This window comes from Staurois parvus, unplaced genomic scaffold (assembly GCF_062004578.1).
Source record: "Staurois parvus isolate SC_StPar_1 unplaced genomic scaffold, SC_StPar_1.0 ptg000796l, whole genome shotgun sequence".
NCBI lineage: Eukaryota > Metazoa > Chordata > Amphibia > Anura > Ranidae > Staurois > Staurois parvus.
In genome coordinates, this window is record NW_028318592.1 from 1,420,701 (window position 1) to 1,436,547 (window position 15,847).

The following is a 15,847-nucleotide window of genomic DNA, read 5'->3' on the forward strand; positions in this document are numbered from 1 at the left end:
ACAGATTTCACGCATAGTAAGCAATGATGTCAGAAGTGACATCTTGCTTACTACTATTCATGTGATCACTGATTGGCCAATCAGTGATCACATCAGCTGGACCTCACACAGCGGGACCTCACACAGAGACACATCCAGACACAGTGGGCACTGGATCGTGGTGCCGCGCGCTTCCAGGGAGCCATCACACGCTAAAATGGCAGGTGCCGTTTATGAATGGCAACCCGCCCCTGCACTGCTCCCGTCTGGCCGTTTATGGACCTGGGGGAAGGGGTTAAAGACCATCTCTAAATTCATCAGTTTACCTTAGAATGCATGGTGGCAGTGTGGCCCCCTTTTTTCTTTTTTTTTTCCTCCCTAGCTTCTGTGTCACATTTATCTTTCAAAAGCACCTTTCATCCTATGGATGCTAAGTTCCAGGCTGAATGATGCTATCGGGCACAGACTCCTTGTGCTGCCAAAATCACTTGGTTACATGTGGTGTCATGCAATGCTAATGCAGCCCACTCCGTGTGAATTCCACATGTAATTAAAGTGGTTCTAAAGGTACAAGTTTGTTTTTTTTTCTTTTACCTTAATTCATTTTCTGCATTAAGGTAAAAAAAAACCTTCATCATGCAGCCCCCCCAAAGCTCCCCCTAAATACTTACCTGAGCCCAATCTCGATCCAGCGATGTGCACGGCAGCAGGAGCTCCATCTGCTCTCTCTCTCTCATTGGACAGAGAGGCAGCAGCAAGAGCAATTGGCTTCTGCTGCTGTCAACCACAGCCAGTGAGGAGACAGCGGGGGGGGGGGGGGCCGAGGAACATCCTGTGCGTCAATGGACACACAGAGCTGGCTTGGGAGTGATCATGCATGAGTGTCCTCAGAGCAAGTGGTTTGCTATGGGGCACTCGGCATGGTGGAAGAGCCCAAAGCGCCAGCAGCCGACCCAAGAAGAGGAGGATCGGAGCTGCTGCTTGCAAAACTATTACACAGAGCAGATAAGTATAACATGTTTGTTATTTAAAAAAAAAATTGCATTTATAATTACTAGCGTGCCAAAAAAAACGTCTTGAGAGTCCAAAGTCTTTAATAATTTAACTGTCAATGTCAAGAAAACAAATCCAATGGTTTTCCCCCTCCCTCAGGGCCCTCTATGACCCCGATGAAAGAGGATCTTTTGGCACCCAAAATGCAGTGGCTGTGTTTGGATTTCTTGCTGTCGCTTTCAGTTGAAATTTTTTTTTTTCCGGATTTTATTTATGAGCAAAAAAAATGAAGAGTGAAACAAAACAAAAAAAAATTGTCACACAGAGCGAGAGGCAGAAAATCCAGAAAGACAACAAGGAGCCATTATACCCAATAAGAAATACATAAGCTATTCATTGCACTTAAATCTAAAATCGCATCCCCATGTGTACAAGATTTATTATTATTTTACAGTATTTATAAAGCGCCAATAGTTCGCTCAGCGCTGTACATTACAAAGGGGACAGAACATGTGACAGAACAATACCAATACAATGCAAAACATGAGGGGATTGAGAGCCCTGCTCTTTGGAGCTTACAATCTAGGAGTCTAAGAGACAAGATAGTGCACTGTGGCAACTGGAAGCCTATCCTAAAGTAGGGCTCATATACTCAATCCATTGCAACCATATGGCATCAAATTATTGCGTTTTTCAAATGAAATAAATTTGTTTAGATTTGATATCCATTCAGATAAACTGGGTGGACGGGGAGAGGGACACTTAGGGGCAGTCAGTTGAAATATTCAAGACTTTGGATTCCCAAGACTTTTGTTCGGTGCTGCCATTGTCCTGACTAAATGTGGATTTTTCAATTTTGATGACCCCCTTTGTTCAAGGGTCCCCTGGTTGTGTGCAGAGTTGCCAACCCAAAGCCACAGATAATGACTGTTCACCTCTTGAAAATCTGAACCCACCGCCTCGTCTCATACTATTCTTGCACTCACTGTGATTGCACCTCTGTGTTAGCAGCACAAAGACACTGCTAGGGCAGCGATGTGTGGACTGATAGAATACTTGCGGATGTGCAATTTTAAACTGTGCTGTAAAATGGATAATCTTGGTATTCTCCCAGGACCCAGCCCACAATATGACTGCTCTGATTGAGTGCTTTGGGGAATTGTAGTCACATTGGGGGGCTGTCTGCTACCAGAAGCTGCAGCTTTGCTAGTAAGGGGTAGGAAGCAGACAGAGTGAACACGTCGCTGGATCTGAGAAGTGCTGTGAGGGGAGTGAATGCATCCATAATAGTTTGCTGGCAAACAAGACACAATAGAACAATCAAGTGGCAGTAAACAATGAACAACCCCCACACCCCACCTATACATGTCCACACAATATTAGGACATTCCACCCTGTACCCCTAACAGGCACAGGGCGACTCACACATAATGGGAATATACAGAGCAGAGACAGGGGTCCCCCCACCCCCAAAAGTCACTCCTGTCACAAGTGCTATATCTTTGAATGAATGAACAAACGAAACCAGCGCTCAAATCTTCATGCTGACTGGGATTACTGTAACTGTCATTCATTGAGGTGCAGCCCTTAGAACAGTGGGTCACGACCCCTTTGGGGGTCGAATGACCCTTTCACAGGGGTTGCCTAAGACCATCAGAAAACACATATTTCCAATGTGTAAAGAGCAGCTACTGTGTTGAAAGCAGCTACTCTGTTAAAAGCAGCTACTGTGTTGAAAGCAGCTACTGTGTTGAAAGCAGCAGTATTGGAGGTAAAACGACACTTCATGAATTATAATTACTGGGTAAATAATTTTATGGTTGGGGGTCACCACAACATGAGGAACTGTATTAAAGGGTCGCGGCATTAGGAAGGTTGACAACCACTGCCTTAGAAGATCGGGAAATCTTGATACTGGAAAGAGAAGCAAAACTGGGCGCACTCTCTCCGTGCATTACCATGGTGAAACACGAGTTTATTTCAAAGCATATAAATGCATACTCACAAACCAAAAGGGAGTCTGAAGAAGGGAGTACATCTCCTGAAACACGTTATCCTACCTCACCAAGGGTCTTCCGTCACTTTGGGCCGTCATCATGGACTCTTTATCTCTGTTTTTATCCCTCTTTTGGTTTGTGAGCTTTCAAATAAACTCTCTTAGATTGTAAGCTCCAAGGATCAGGGCCCTCCTATCCCTCGTGTATTGAACTGTATTGTTGCTGTATTGTCTGCCGTTATATTGTAAAGCGCTGAGCAATCTGTTGGCGCTATATAAATCCTGTATAATAATAATAACTTGTGTTTCACCGCGGTAATGCACGAAGAGAGTGCGCCCTATATCTTTGAATATTCGAGAAGGCTGCATCAATTGGCCAGAGTTGGCCTTTAGATTTTATAGACTTCCTGAAAGCGTGTGAAATTTAAGCTCTTATCTGAAATCAGCAATACTGCCAGAAACTGGAATATGTGATAACTCATTCCTGCAGAATCTAACGATGCAAACTATTTCCTTCCACAGCCCGGCAGCTGCGTCTGGCATTCCTCATGCACTCCTGGAAGGACACACTGGATTATTCACCTAACACTATGGAGTCTGCCGTCCAGTATGAAAAATTCATGAATGTAAGTGGAATATCCCACTGCAAGAAGAGTTATTGGCCTTTAGCCCTGGTTCCCATATATGCAGCCGCACGGGGCGTGGGCATGAGAGCCCGTTCATTTTAATGGACTCCCGTGCCCCGTGACACACAGGGAAGAAGTCCCTGCACTGCTTCCGAGAACGCAGCCCGCATGGGAACCGTAGTTCCCAGAACTGTTACGTTTTCCAGTACTGGCGGCGTGCCATTAGAACTAATGGCACCCGCCCACGGGTCCGCATTCTTCTGTGCGGGTGGTGCGGCTGCACGGATTTTCATGCGGATCCACAGCGGCACCACCCGCACAGATGTGAACCTAGCCTTAGGGTCAGTGCATTGATTTTCCATAGTGGTGGCTACTTTGCGTAAAACTGGTGTTGTTTCCAGATCAGATTCAAGCTGCCATTGTGCAAGTGCAACTTAGTGAGGCCTGTCTTTGATGTTGCACCCTCCTTTACAAATATTTATAGGTACATATAATAAACTGAACTCTGGGATAAGTAAGGCAGGCCATAGATGATGTGATTTTTCTTTCATGCAAAATCGCTGGATTTCCCCATCAACACAGTCTCAGTGTTGATAGGGGAATCCCTCCCTCTGAGTTGTTGTGTTCACCCAGCAGGTGGGTGTTGGAAGCTGTCCCTGTCTGGAGAACACAGTGATTGCTAGCTGCTATAGCCGCTGGCAATAATCGCATGTAAAAATTCAGCATGTTGATCGCACCCAAGCCGATTGATGAATCGACTTGATGAATCGACTTTGGTACAATCAGCCTGCCCATGCATGGTTCGGATCTAGGCTGGTCCCTGCTGAACCGGACAATAGTCGAACAATCTATTGCTGGATTTAACAATGTCTAAATACAGGCGTACCTCGGTTTACGAATTTAATGCAGTCTGCGGGACTTTTTGTATTGCGAAAAATTCCCATAGGAATGCATTGAAAACCGGAGGTCATAAAAAAGTTTATAAAGAGTTTTGAACAGAAAAAATACTTTTTTTTTCAACTTTTTTCTGACCTCCGGAACTAATTAATTGGTTTTCAATGCATTTACAAATTTTATTTTTATCATGTCTCTGTACAGTATTTATGCCTTTAAAAAAAAAAAGTCTTTTTTCTGTTCAAAACTCTTTATAAAGTGCACTTTAAAGGCATAAATACTATACAGGGACATGATTTAAAAAAAATTTTGTAAATGCATTGAAAGCCAAATAATCCGTTCGTATTGCGAAAAAAATTAGTAAACCGAGGCGTTATTTTCAATGGATTTTCATTCGTAAACCGAAAATTATGTTAACCGAGGTGTTCGGAAATCGAGGTCCGCCTGTATAACGGGCATATGTATTCTTGCTTGTAAGTGGATTTATATCCTTTGTGGTTATTGAGGAGTGTGCTGAATATGAGAGTTTTTGTGCCCATAGTTCAGCTTTAAATGCTTTCTGTAATGTACGTTCATCTCACTAAACATGTTGTTGTTTTTTTCAGGAATTCTTTTTAAATGTGAAGGATATTTTAAGGACCCCCACAGATATTACAGGCCGGTTTGTGAGGTGGCAGTCCCAGGAAATTGAGCTGAACAACAGGTGTGTATCTGCCATCTAGGAAAATATAAACCACAAAACCATTTATTGGTTGGACACCATCATCTGTCGAGTGGCAGTATTTCCTGAGTAAAATAGCATTGTTTCCTGAGCGTGATCTGGAATCCCTCTAATTTGGTCGTAATTGTCAGTGTCATAAAAAGTAGGGATCAGTGAGCGCTCAAATTAAGCTGCTATTGCACAATAAGGTAACCAGATAAAACTTCAATAAACATATGAACTAACAGTGCAGCGCTAGAATTGTGTCCGTTAAAAAAAGATTAAAATGTTCAAAAAAGTGACAGTTCGTGCTAAGGTGCCAATCACAGCTGCAGGCAGGGGCGGACTGGCCATTTAACCACTCAGGCACTGTCCAAGGGTCCAGGGTCAGTAGGGACCCCATGAGATGCCCCTGGTACCTTTCATAGGCTTTTTTGGGTGTGGGTGAGGACACGGGCCCCATGATTTCCTATTGCCCTGGCTGTAGGTAACTTCGATATTCAGTGATGTGCTCACGGGTGTGGTAAAAATACGCACTCACCAGATGCGTGTTGTAAATACGCATGTAATATGTATAATCAGAGGTCCCCTTTAAGGATGGATGAGGTAAGCCGGGTACGGAATATTATCTGTATCTGACTTCTAAAGCTCACAGTGTGCAGTGAAATCAGAATAAGATATTTCAGTCCAGGAGAGAAGCCGGTACAACTGTGCAAGACTAAGGGCAGGGTAAGATTGGAGTTCAGCTTTACATATTTTTTTTCTGGATTAATATTTTCATGATACTCTAGACATGGTAAAAAATAAATTGAGGGATTACCAGAGAAGCTTTTTAAATAGAGAATATTTTAAAATGGATATTTTCCTTTAAATGTTAACCCCTTCCACCCCTTTAAGGGTTTCAGAAGCCGGGAGGCAGGGTGGGGTTTAGGGTCATGTGACATGATCGGGAAAGGTGCCGATCGAAAGAGGAGATCGGGACCGTTCCGTGAGTACTGGACATGTGTGCTGGGAGCATGCAGGGCGCGCGCTCTTAGCATGTGTTTTTTTTAATAGAACGCAAATGTGTGGCCGCTCGGCGAATAGGCCCAAACGCCAGGAGGCCGCACATTTGCGTTCGGGCCGGCGTGAAGAGGTTAAGATCTCAAAGTGTTTCTAAAGGCGCATATAGAAAAAAATAAATATGTTATACTTACCTGCTCTGTGCAATGCTATTGCACACAGCAGCCTTGAACCTCCTCTTCTGGGGTCCCCCACCAGCAATCGTAGCTTCTTCTCTTCTCTGACTCCCACAATAGCAAGCCACTTACTATGGGGCATGTCAGGAACATCAATTTAGGGACTGACAAAGAGGATGCCTCCACTGTGGTCAAAATTTTGTGCAAAGAAATCATTCCAAATTGGGGACCTTTCTTGGCTATGACCTTGTGGCACAGTGATTTCTGTTCAAGTATTGCTGATGAACGTACCTTTTGTCATGTGTACTTAATTAAAACTACGTTCAAAATTATGTATAGAATAAGTACACATGACAAAAGGTACGTTCATCAGCAATACTTGAACAGAAATCACTGTGCCACAAGGTCATAGCCAAGAAAGGTTGCTGGACAATGCCATATCTCTCAACGCGTTTCATCAATCTCAGTTCACTTCAACAGGATATATTTTTGCTGAACCAATATCTGTAAAGAAAGCATGTAATTTAAAAAGGAGAAACTTCAAAAAGATATGCATCAAAGTATAGCCTAGTTAGTCTATTTCCCCAATCATAGTATAAAAAATTTAGTTGTATACATTACAATTTAATTTTTAATGCCATGATTGGGGGAATGGGCTAACCAGGTTATATGTTGATTGTACAGTGTATCTTTTTGAAGTTTCTCCTTTTTTAAAAGGATGAATCTACCTTTGCCATGAGCAATCATTCTATATATTATTTTGAATTTTTTTTAATGATTTCTTGTAGATTTGGAATAAAATTATGAAGATTTTACCTGTTGGACTGATGATATGACTTACCTCTTTAAAAGTCCCAAGGTCACATTGTTTTTTGGTAGTGCCAGAAAAGAAAAAAAATAAAGTATCCTACTAGGTCAAAAAAATAATAGTAATGAAAACTACCGTATTTTCCGGCGTATAAGACGACCCCCTACTTTTCCTGTTAAAATGTAGTGTTTGGGCTATACTCGCCGTATAAGACTACCCCTCTTCCAATGCACACCAGTGGGAAGAATCGTGCCCCATCATTGGTGTCAGTGGGAGGAATAGGGCCCCATCGTTGGTGTCAGTGGAAGGAATAGTGCCTCATCATTGGTGTCAGTGGGAGGAATAGTGCCCCATCATTGGTGTCAGTGGGAGGAATAGTGCCCCATCATTGGTGTCAGTGGGAGGAATAGTGCCCCATCATTGGTGTCAGTGGGAGGAATAGTGCCCCATCATTGGTATCAGTGGGAGGAATAGTGCCCCATCATTGGTATTAGTGGGAGGAATAGTGTCCCATCATTGGTATTAGTGGGAGGAATAGTGTCCCATCATTGGTATCAGTGGGAGGAATAGTGCCCCATCATTGGTGTCAGTGGGTGGAATAGTGCCCCATCATTGGTGTCAGTGGGAGGAATAGTGTCCCATCATTGGTATCAGTGGGAGGAATAGTGTCCCATCATTGGTATCAGTGGGAGGAATAGTGCCCCATCATTTGGTGTCAGTGGGAGGAATAGTGCCCCATCATTGGTGTCAGTGGGAGGAATAGTGCCCCATCATTGGTATCAGTGGGAGGAATAGTGCCCCATCATTGGTGTCAGTGGGAGGAATAGTGCCCCATCATTGGTGTCAGTGGGTGGAATAGTGCCCCATCATTGGTGTCAGTGGGAGGAATAGTGCCCCATCATTGGTATCAGTGGGAGGAATAGTGTCCCATCATTGGTATCAGTGGGAGGAATAGTGCCCCATCATTTGGTGTCAGTGGGAGGAATAGTGCCCCATCATTGGTGTCAGTGGGAGGAATAGTGCCCCATCATTGGTGTCAGTGGGAGGAATAGTGCCCCATCATTGGTGTCAGTGGGAGGAATAGTGCCCCATCATTGGTGTCAGTGGGAGGAATAGTGCCCCATCATTGGTGTCAGTGGGAGGAATAGTGCCCCATCATTGGTATCACTCGTGTGATGGATTCAGACAAGGGCCCAGCATTCACATCCAAAGTGGGCAGAGATGTGGGCTCGATTTCAAGCTGGGCTGTGTGCGGCTATGGACACACAGCACAGCTCAGCCCCACCCCCTGCTTTCTGCTTACAGCATTTGATTGACAGGAGCAGGAGCCAATGGCTCCTGCTGCTGCCTCAGTTCCTGTGAGTAGAGGGAGAGGAGAGTGAAGAGATGCAGCCGGGCTCAGCACTGGATCAGTTGAGGACTGGGGTAAGTATTTAGGGTGGTGGGGGAGCACAGCAAGTTGTAAAACGTTTTTTAACCTTAAATGCATTAGGAAAAGTTTTCCCTATTAGAACCTCTTTCATTTCAGCTTTTCCTCGATCAAATAGTCAGTTACTATGCCATCTTGTCTCTCTTCACAGCTTCTATACCAAGAAGGCGTCCATTCACGCAGCACTGTGCGATAACATTGACACACGAACAGTCATGGAAGAAATGCGATCGCTGGTCAGCCAGAGCAACTCCTACATTGCGTCCAAGAAATCCAATAAACAGCTGCCAAACAGAATGTTACTGGAGAGCATCCGCACCTACCTGACCAACATGCTCAAAGTAGGTCGTCCCATTTTCATGTTCAGACACTACAATAGACAAGAATTATCTTTCCTTCAATCACAGCACATCTGTCTGCAAAGGATAAAATATTATCCAAAGCTCTTTTTTTCAGTTTTGGAATACGGAGCGTATTAAATTACTGTCGGTTTTTTGCTATATGTGTCCCATTAGGGAGCTTTCCTTTATATCCTGTACACAAATGATGTCTAAATAAAGGTATTAAAACAATTTTTTTTAAATGATCTTCAGTGGGCACTTACAGGGCACTTGCAAGGCTTGTTAGAATGTGTTTTGCTTTGTATAAGTTCACATATAGTTTAAAGCGGAACTTCACCCTAAATGGGAAGTTGTGCTTTTAAGAATCCTAACCCCCCCCCCCCCTCCTCTAACATTATTGGAGGTTTATTTTTTTGGAGGAGAAGTGGGTACCTAGTTTCCGCCTAGGCAACCCCACCGGAAGTCATCAACATCACCCCCCTATCCCGTGGGTCGCAACCACTTGGGACATGTCACGGGTCCCAAGAAGCTGCAGGATCATTCACAAAGCGCAGTGCAACCTGTGCATGCACAGTGGGAAGCTGGCTGTGAAGACGCAAGGAGTCATAGCCGGCTTCCCACACTAAACATGCTGACACCAGGGACCCAGAGACAAGTAAAGAACTGGCCCTGGAGAGGAGGACGGTGCTGAATGCCTGGACAGGTAAGTGTCACTAGCTGCTGACTTTAAAAAAAATTTTCCCAAGCGATTGAAGAGCCAATTTAACCGCTTCCCCACTGCCCCATAGCAGATATACTGCTACAGGGCAGCAGGGGTGCACCAAATCACCTGTGATTTTGCATTTCCGGGTAGGGGCGCACGCCCTACCCACACTGCCATTTGCGGCCATGGCTGTCAATCACCGGGTCCCAGACGGTAATTACCTAGCATCTCCAATGGGGAGGAGGACTGGTTTGTTTACTAACAGTCCTTCTCCCTGTCAGCTTGGGCACACTGCTCTGGTTGGCTGTGCACAGCACAGCCATCCAGAGCAGTGTGCTGACAGTGAAACACCAACACACTGCCCCCTAGTAAAACACTCCTTGCACACAGTTAACCCTTTGATTGTTCTTCATGTTAACCCCTTGCTGCCCAGTCTCATTAGGACAGTGCCTGTGTTTTTTTTTTTTTTTTTTAGCACTGATCACTGTATTGGTGGGAAAAAAAGGACGTACATTTCATTTGGGTGCAGGGTTGCATGACCGCTCAATTGTCAGTTAAAGTAACGCAGCACCGTAATGCAAACAATGGCCTGGTCAGGAAGGGGGGTAAATCCTCAGGAGGGCAAGGGGTTAAGCCCAGCGCTATCTTTTATTATTATTTATTTATTTTTATTTATTGATTTAGTAATTTTAACAGCACTAAGACCATACTCTTGCTTTTGAACTGTTTTTTGTGTTATTTATAGAATATATCTAATTGTTTTCTAGATATTTGGAGCAATAGAAGGAGAGGAGTCCATCGGATTCCCTGTAGGAGGAAGCGGACAGAATGTTAATGTAAGTACCTGTTTTGGTAGTTTTGGCATTTCTAGGTTATAATTTGTAGCAGAATATCTGATTTCCTTCCTCTTCTTTCATGTAATCAGATGAGTCTGCACAGTCTAAATTACAAGGTGCACACTTTCTGTCTGTAGAAACTTGTTAGGAGTGTAGAAACTTTGAACCAAAATTTCTCAACTGCTTGCAGGGCTAGATTTATGAAGGCATACACATTTAGAGGCATTTTAGAAGTAATTGGACTGTTAGGTATGATTATTATTGCCTTTTAGAGTTTTTTATTTGTTTGTTTTTGTTTTTTTACTCCACTAGTTGTCAAAAGTGGAACTGTTTTCAGTTGAAGGATTTGGATAAACTAGGAAAGGGTTACACCCCTAAGCAGATTTCATTTTAGCTGTCTGCCCTGTTAGGGAGATTTTCCTTCAATTCCTCCCCTGAAGACACAACAGGAAATAAGTGGAAATCACTTCTTAGACTGTTGTCACTGGGATAGGCGTCCTATTGGAAGATTTCCCCTCTTTTCTTGTTCCAATGACGGCTGAAAAATTGTGGATTTCCTTCCATTTTCACGAAAAAAAAAAATTAGGTGCAAAGAAAAACAAGAAGAGGGAAGCACCTCTAAAGTGAAGACTTTCATAACAAATTTATTTTAATTCACAATTAGCCACTCACATTTTAAAAGTGAATAGAAGGCTCATCAAGGTTAAAAATCGGGAATCAAATGCGCATCTCTAAGGAGAGAACCACCACAGAAGACTGATGTGCTGAACTATTTGTGAAGAGCACACTGGTTGAACCGTCCACATCCAGGAAGAGTGTTGGGTGCACTTGGACTGCAGCACTGGCATGATGACGTCACCGGGACAGCGACACGTTTCTGAGAATGCGCAATGCCACACTCCTGAGAGCTTGAGAACAGTGCGCGTGCCGAAGTGTGGCATTTTGCTTTCTCGGAAATGCATCACTGTCCCGGTGACATCATCACGCCAGCTCTGCAATCCAAGTGCGCTCCATCCCTCTTCCTTGATGTGAATGGTTCGGTCAGCGTCCTCTCCACTGACAGTTGAGCACATCGATCTTCTGCGGAAGTTCTCTCCCTACAGATGAGCGTATGAGTCCTGGTTTTCAATCTTGATGAGACTTTTATTCATTTTTATCTGGTGAATGGCTCATTGTGAATTGTAATAAATTTGTTATGCAAGTCTTCACTTAGAAGCGCTTCCCTCTTCTTGTTCTTCTGGTCTAATAGAGCCAGTTTCTTGCTCCAAGGCAAGAAAAAACAGAGGGCGCACAGGCCTAGTGCATTACCATAAAAAATGTTTAATAAAAAATAAAGTATGTGTTGTACTCACAAACGACAATATAGTCAAGGCACATCATAAAGAACAGCTGGGTCAACACCGCGCTGAGTAACAGTCCGCAATAGGGAGTATAGACATCCAAAAGGCTGACGCGTTTCGAGGACTTGCCTCTTCCTCAGAGCTTGCCTCTTCCTTCTTGCTCCAAGGCACCTGCCTGCCCAAGTGTATGGACTTAGGATTTCATTTATATGGACTTATTGGACTTATTTCCCCATTCTTCTACTATTTAGTCACTGCTTTGGTGTGCTTCTATCCATTTGTGGCTAATTTGCTTTTTTCACTGAAAATGAAAAAAAATCTAGAATTTTTTAGCAATCATTGGAACAAGAAAGGAGGGAAAATCTTCCAATGGGACGCCTGTCCCACTGACAACAGTCTTAGTGATTTCCACTTATACCCTGTTGAGGCGCTTCCCTCTTCTTGTTTTCCTTCCACTTTCAGTCATCTGGGACAATATAGAGGGTGAATCTGCCAATCTGCCCAGTGGGGATGCAGGCAGCAATAAAATCATGAAAGGGGTTCTAACCCTTCCACATTCTATCTAAAACTTTTAGGAATTGCTTCACAATTCACTTTCATCTCTCCCATGATGTGTAGATATGACTGTTTTGCATAGCACCTTCTAGGGCAGTGGTTCTCAACCTGTGGGTTGCGACCCCTTTGGGGGTCGAACGACCCTTTCACAGGGGTCGCCTAAGACCATCGGAAAACACATATTTCTGATGTGTAAAGAGCAGCTACTGCGTAGAAAGCAGCTACTGTGCTAAAAGCAGCAGTATTGGAGGTAAAATGACACTTCATGAATTATAATTACTGGGTAAATAATGTTATGGTTGGGGGTCACCACAACATGAGGAACTGTATTAAAGGGTCGCGGCATTAGGAAGGTTGAGAACCACTGTTCTAGGGAGTGAATGTGGAAAAGCATGAATGATGACCTTTTTATCATAAATTCTCCCATATAGCTGGAGTCCATGGTAATGCCGTACCTGCAAGTTTTGTCCCAGTTCAGAGAGGGGGTTCGACAAATCGCCAAAGAGAACAAAGGTGAGATCAGCAACAACTGATATAGACAGTTCCAGGACCAGACATTGCACTCTGCTGGCAATATCCTGCATGTCTGGTCAGGTTCTTGTATACCTTGGGTCTCCCAAATCCAAGGGTTCTCTGCTTAGCAAAAATGAATCGATTTCCTGGTTGACAGGTTAGTCCTACCTCTGCAGCTTCCAGGCCCAGATCTCTGATTGAAGCCCCACTGACCAATTGTAAGTTGCAGGAGGAGGCATCGCTAAGTTGGTGACCCAAAACAAGATTCAGTGTTTGAGAACCTGTGACCGTTATGGACCTGGGGTGGACTGACCATTCGAGCACTGCCCGAGGGCCCAAGTCAATAGGGGGCCCCATGAGATGCCCTTGGTACCTTTCATTGGCTTTTTCATAGGCTTTTTTGGGTGTGGGCGAGGACACAGGGGCCCCATGAGAGGCCCCTGGTACCTTTTTAATAGGATTTTTTGAGTTTGGGCAAGGACACAGGGGCCCCATGATCCCCTATTGCCTGGAGGCCCCATGAGTTGTCAGTCCGCCCCTGTTATGGACATTAAAGTGTTACTAAACCCACAACAGTACAATCGGTCTGTAGATGCAGTAAAGCATGCTTGTTATACTCACTGTGGAACCTAAGGGGTTAATCCTCTGCATTGTGTAAAAAGGCTGTTTGATCTGTTCTTCTCTGTCCCTCCTCTTTTTTAATTGCTCCTGCCCTTCTGCACATGCTCAGTTTAGAGTAGAGGTAGAGAAGTTTTTTTTTCTTGGGAGAGTGTATGTGATCAGCACAGGGCCAATAGCACTGTCCAGACAGAGGTCAGAGGATTTCCATACTCCTAGAGAAAACTCCTCCTACAAGCTTTAACCAGTGCTCAGCTGAAGTCACAAGATTGCTCTAACTGCTGATGAGAAAAGGTAGTTAGCAGTTTATATTTACTAAAATAATTTCATTTACATGTTTTGTGTACTGTGGGAGACCAGATATAGTGAATGCAGGGTCCGGGGAGAGCAGATATAGTGAATGCAGGGTCCGGGGAGACCAGATATAGTAAATGCAGGGTCCGGGGAGACCAGATATAGTGAATGCAGGGTCCGGGGAGACCAGATATAGTGAATGCAGGGTCCGGGGAGACCAGACATAGTGAATGCAGGGTCCGGGGAGACCAGACATAGTGAATGCAGGGTCCGGGGAGAACAGACATAGTGAATGCAGGGTCCGGGGAGAACAGACATAGTGAATGCAGGGTCCGGGGAGAACAGACATAGTGAATGCAGGGTCCGGGGAGACCAGATATAGTGAATGCAGGGTCCGGGGAGACCAGATATAGTGAATGCAGGGTCCGGGGAGACCAGATATAGTGAATGCAGGGTCCGGGGAGACCAGATATAGTGAATGCAGGGTCCGGGGAGACCAGATATAGTGAATGCAGGGTCCGGGGAGACCAGATATAGTGAATGCAGGGTCTGGGGAGACCAGATATAGTGAATGCAGGGTCTGGGGAGACCAGATATAGTGAATGCAGGGTCTGGGGAGACCAGATAAAGTGAATGCAGGGTCTGGGAAGACCGGATATAGTGAATGCAGGGTCCGGGGAGACCAGATATAGTTATATATATATATATATATAATTTCAGTTCTGGAGGCTCAGCATCACATGTGGGTAATACCTAGGGTGGTCTACATGCAGATGCAGTCTACCTAGGAATGTCTACTCCTCCAGACTGACATGCACCCATCTAAGCATTTTGGTATTTGCATAACTCTTCCCAAGAGCCATTCCACTGCTTGCATCAGGGCTGAGGCCTCTTGGATGATTACTAAGGCAGGGGGTGCTGTGATGTTTTCAGGAAACTATGCACTGTGCCTCCCCCTCCCATGGAACCTAGGGATGGCATCACTGGGTAAGATATGCAATGAAAATATATAAATAAAAGTATTTATTTAAAACTGTCATTTCCATGTTGATGAGGATGAAAAGGAGAAACCAGGGAAGGCAAAATGAAAGTAGATCAAACTTCAGTGTTAGCCAGAAACCAAGCTTTGCAACAAGCACTAAGCAACCTCTGTAGCTGCAGATACTGTGGAGCAATTAATTCTCAAAGATCACTAGAGAGAATCTGACATTTGATTGCAGTCAGATTCTGAACAGCTGCTGTTTATTTACATTAGAAAGCTGCCATTGTTAACTATTTTTTACAGCCATTTATATAGCAGACAATTTATGTGGCGCTTTACATACTATTCACATCTAGCTCCGCCCTCAATGATCTTACAATCTATGGTCCTTCTGTCTCTCACACACATATATCACACACACTGGGACCAGTTTAGACAGGAGCCAATTAACCTACAAATTAGATTTGGGAAGCGTGTGATAGGAAACTTTTTTTTTTCTTAAGTAGTTTTTAATAAAGTTTTGACAAAACATACAAAGCGAAAGAAACGCAAATCAAAATAGGATTGTAAGCACCTCCTTTCATGCAGTTCTGGTACAATCAGACCCAGGTATCCTTGTGTGGGGTCTGTACTATTTTTATACGCCGTGTTTTGCGAGACTTTGCGAGATTTTGTTCGACTTTTTCTCTTTCAGTGTTGGGGGTGTTGAGTCTGTGTGATGGCCTTCGAGACGATATCCTGCCAGAACTTGGAGTGCGTCTGGAAGATCATGAAGGTAACAGAACGTGTTTTTTTTTTTTTTGTTTTTTTTTCTTTTTATTCTTTTTAAGGCAGGACACCAGACAATCTGCTAGATACACAGTTGAAATACATACCCGTGTTTCCCTGAAAATAATACAGCGTCTTATATTAATTTTAGGTAAAAAAAATGCACTAGGACTTATTTTCGAGTAGGTCTTATTTTTATTGACTTTTATTTATTTTTATTCACTTGGTGACCCCCCCCCCTCCGACGATCCCCGCAGGATGGATCGGATCTGCAGATTGAGCATAACAGATTGG

General features: G+C 44.0%; 1 protein-coding gene across 3 annotated transcripts in view; it reads left to right on the forward strand.

Annotated features, from left to right (window-relative positions):
- LOC149444254 (cysteine--tRNA ligase, cytoplasmic-like) overlaps positions 1-15,770 on the forward strand; it is a 93,338-nt gene extending 77,568 nt beyond the window's left edge. For all 3 annotated transcript variants that reach the window (XM_089654764.1, XM_089654762.1, XM_089654763.1), the window contains 6 exons: positions 3,491-3,594; positions 5,094-5,191; positions 8,755-8,944; positions 10,415-10,483; positions 12,810-12,891; positions 15,480-15,770. In XM_089654764.1, coding sequence (XP_089510890.1) covers positions 3,491-3,594; positions 5,094-5,191; positions 8,755-8,944; positions 10,415-10,483; positions 12,810-12,891; positions 15,480-15,739 — 803 coding nt within the window. In that variant the 3' untranslated portion in view covers positions 15,740-15,770. The remainder of the gene's footprint in view (positions 1-3,490; positions 3,595-5,093; positions 5,192-8,754; positions 8,945-10,414; positions 10,484-12,809; positions 12,892-15,479) is intronic.
- Positions 15,771-15,847: the final 77 nt, after the last annotated feature.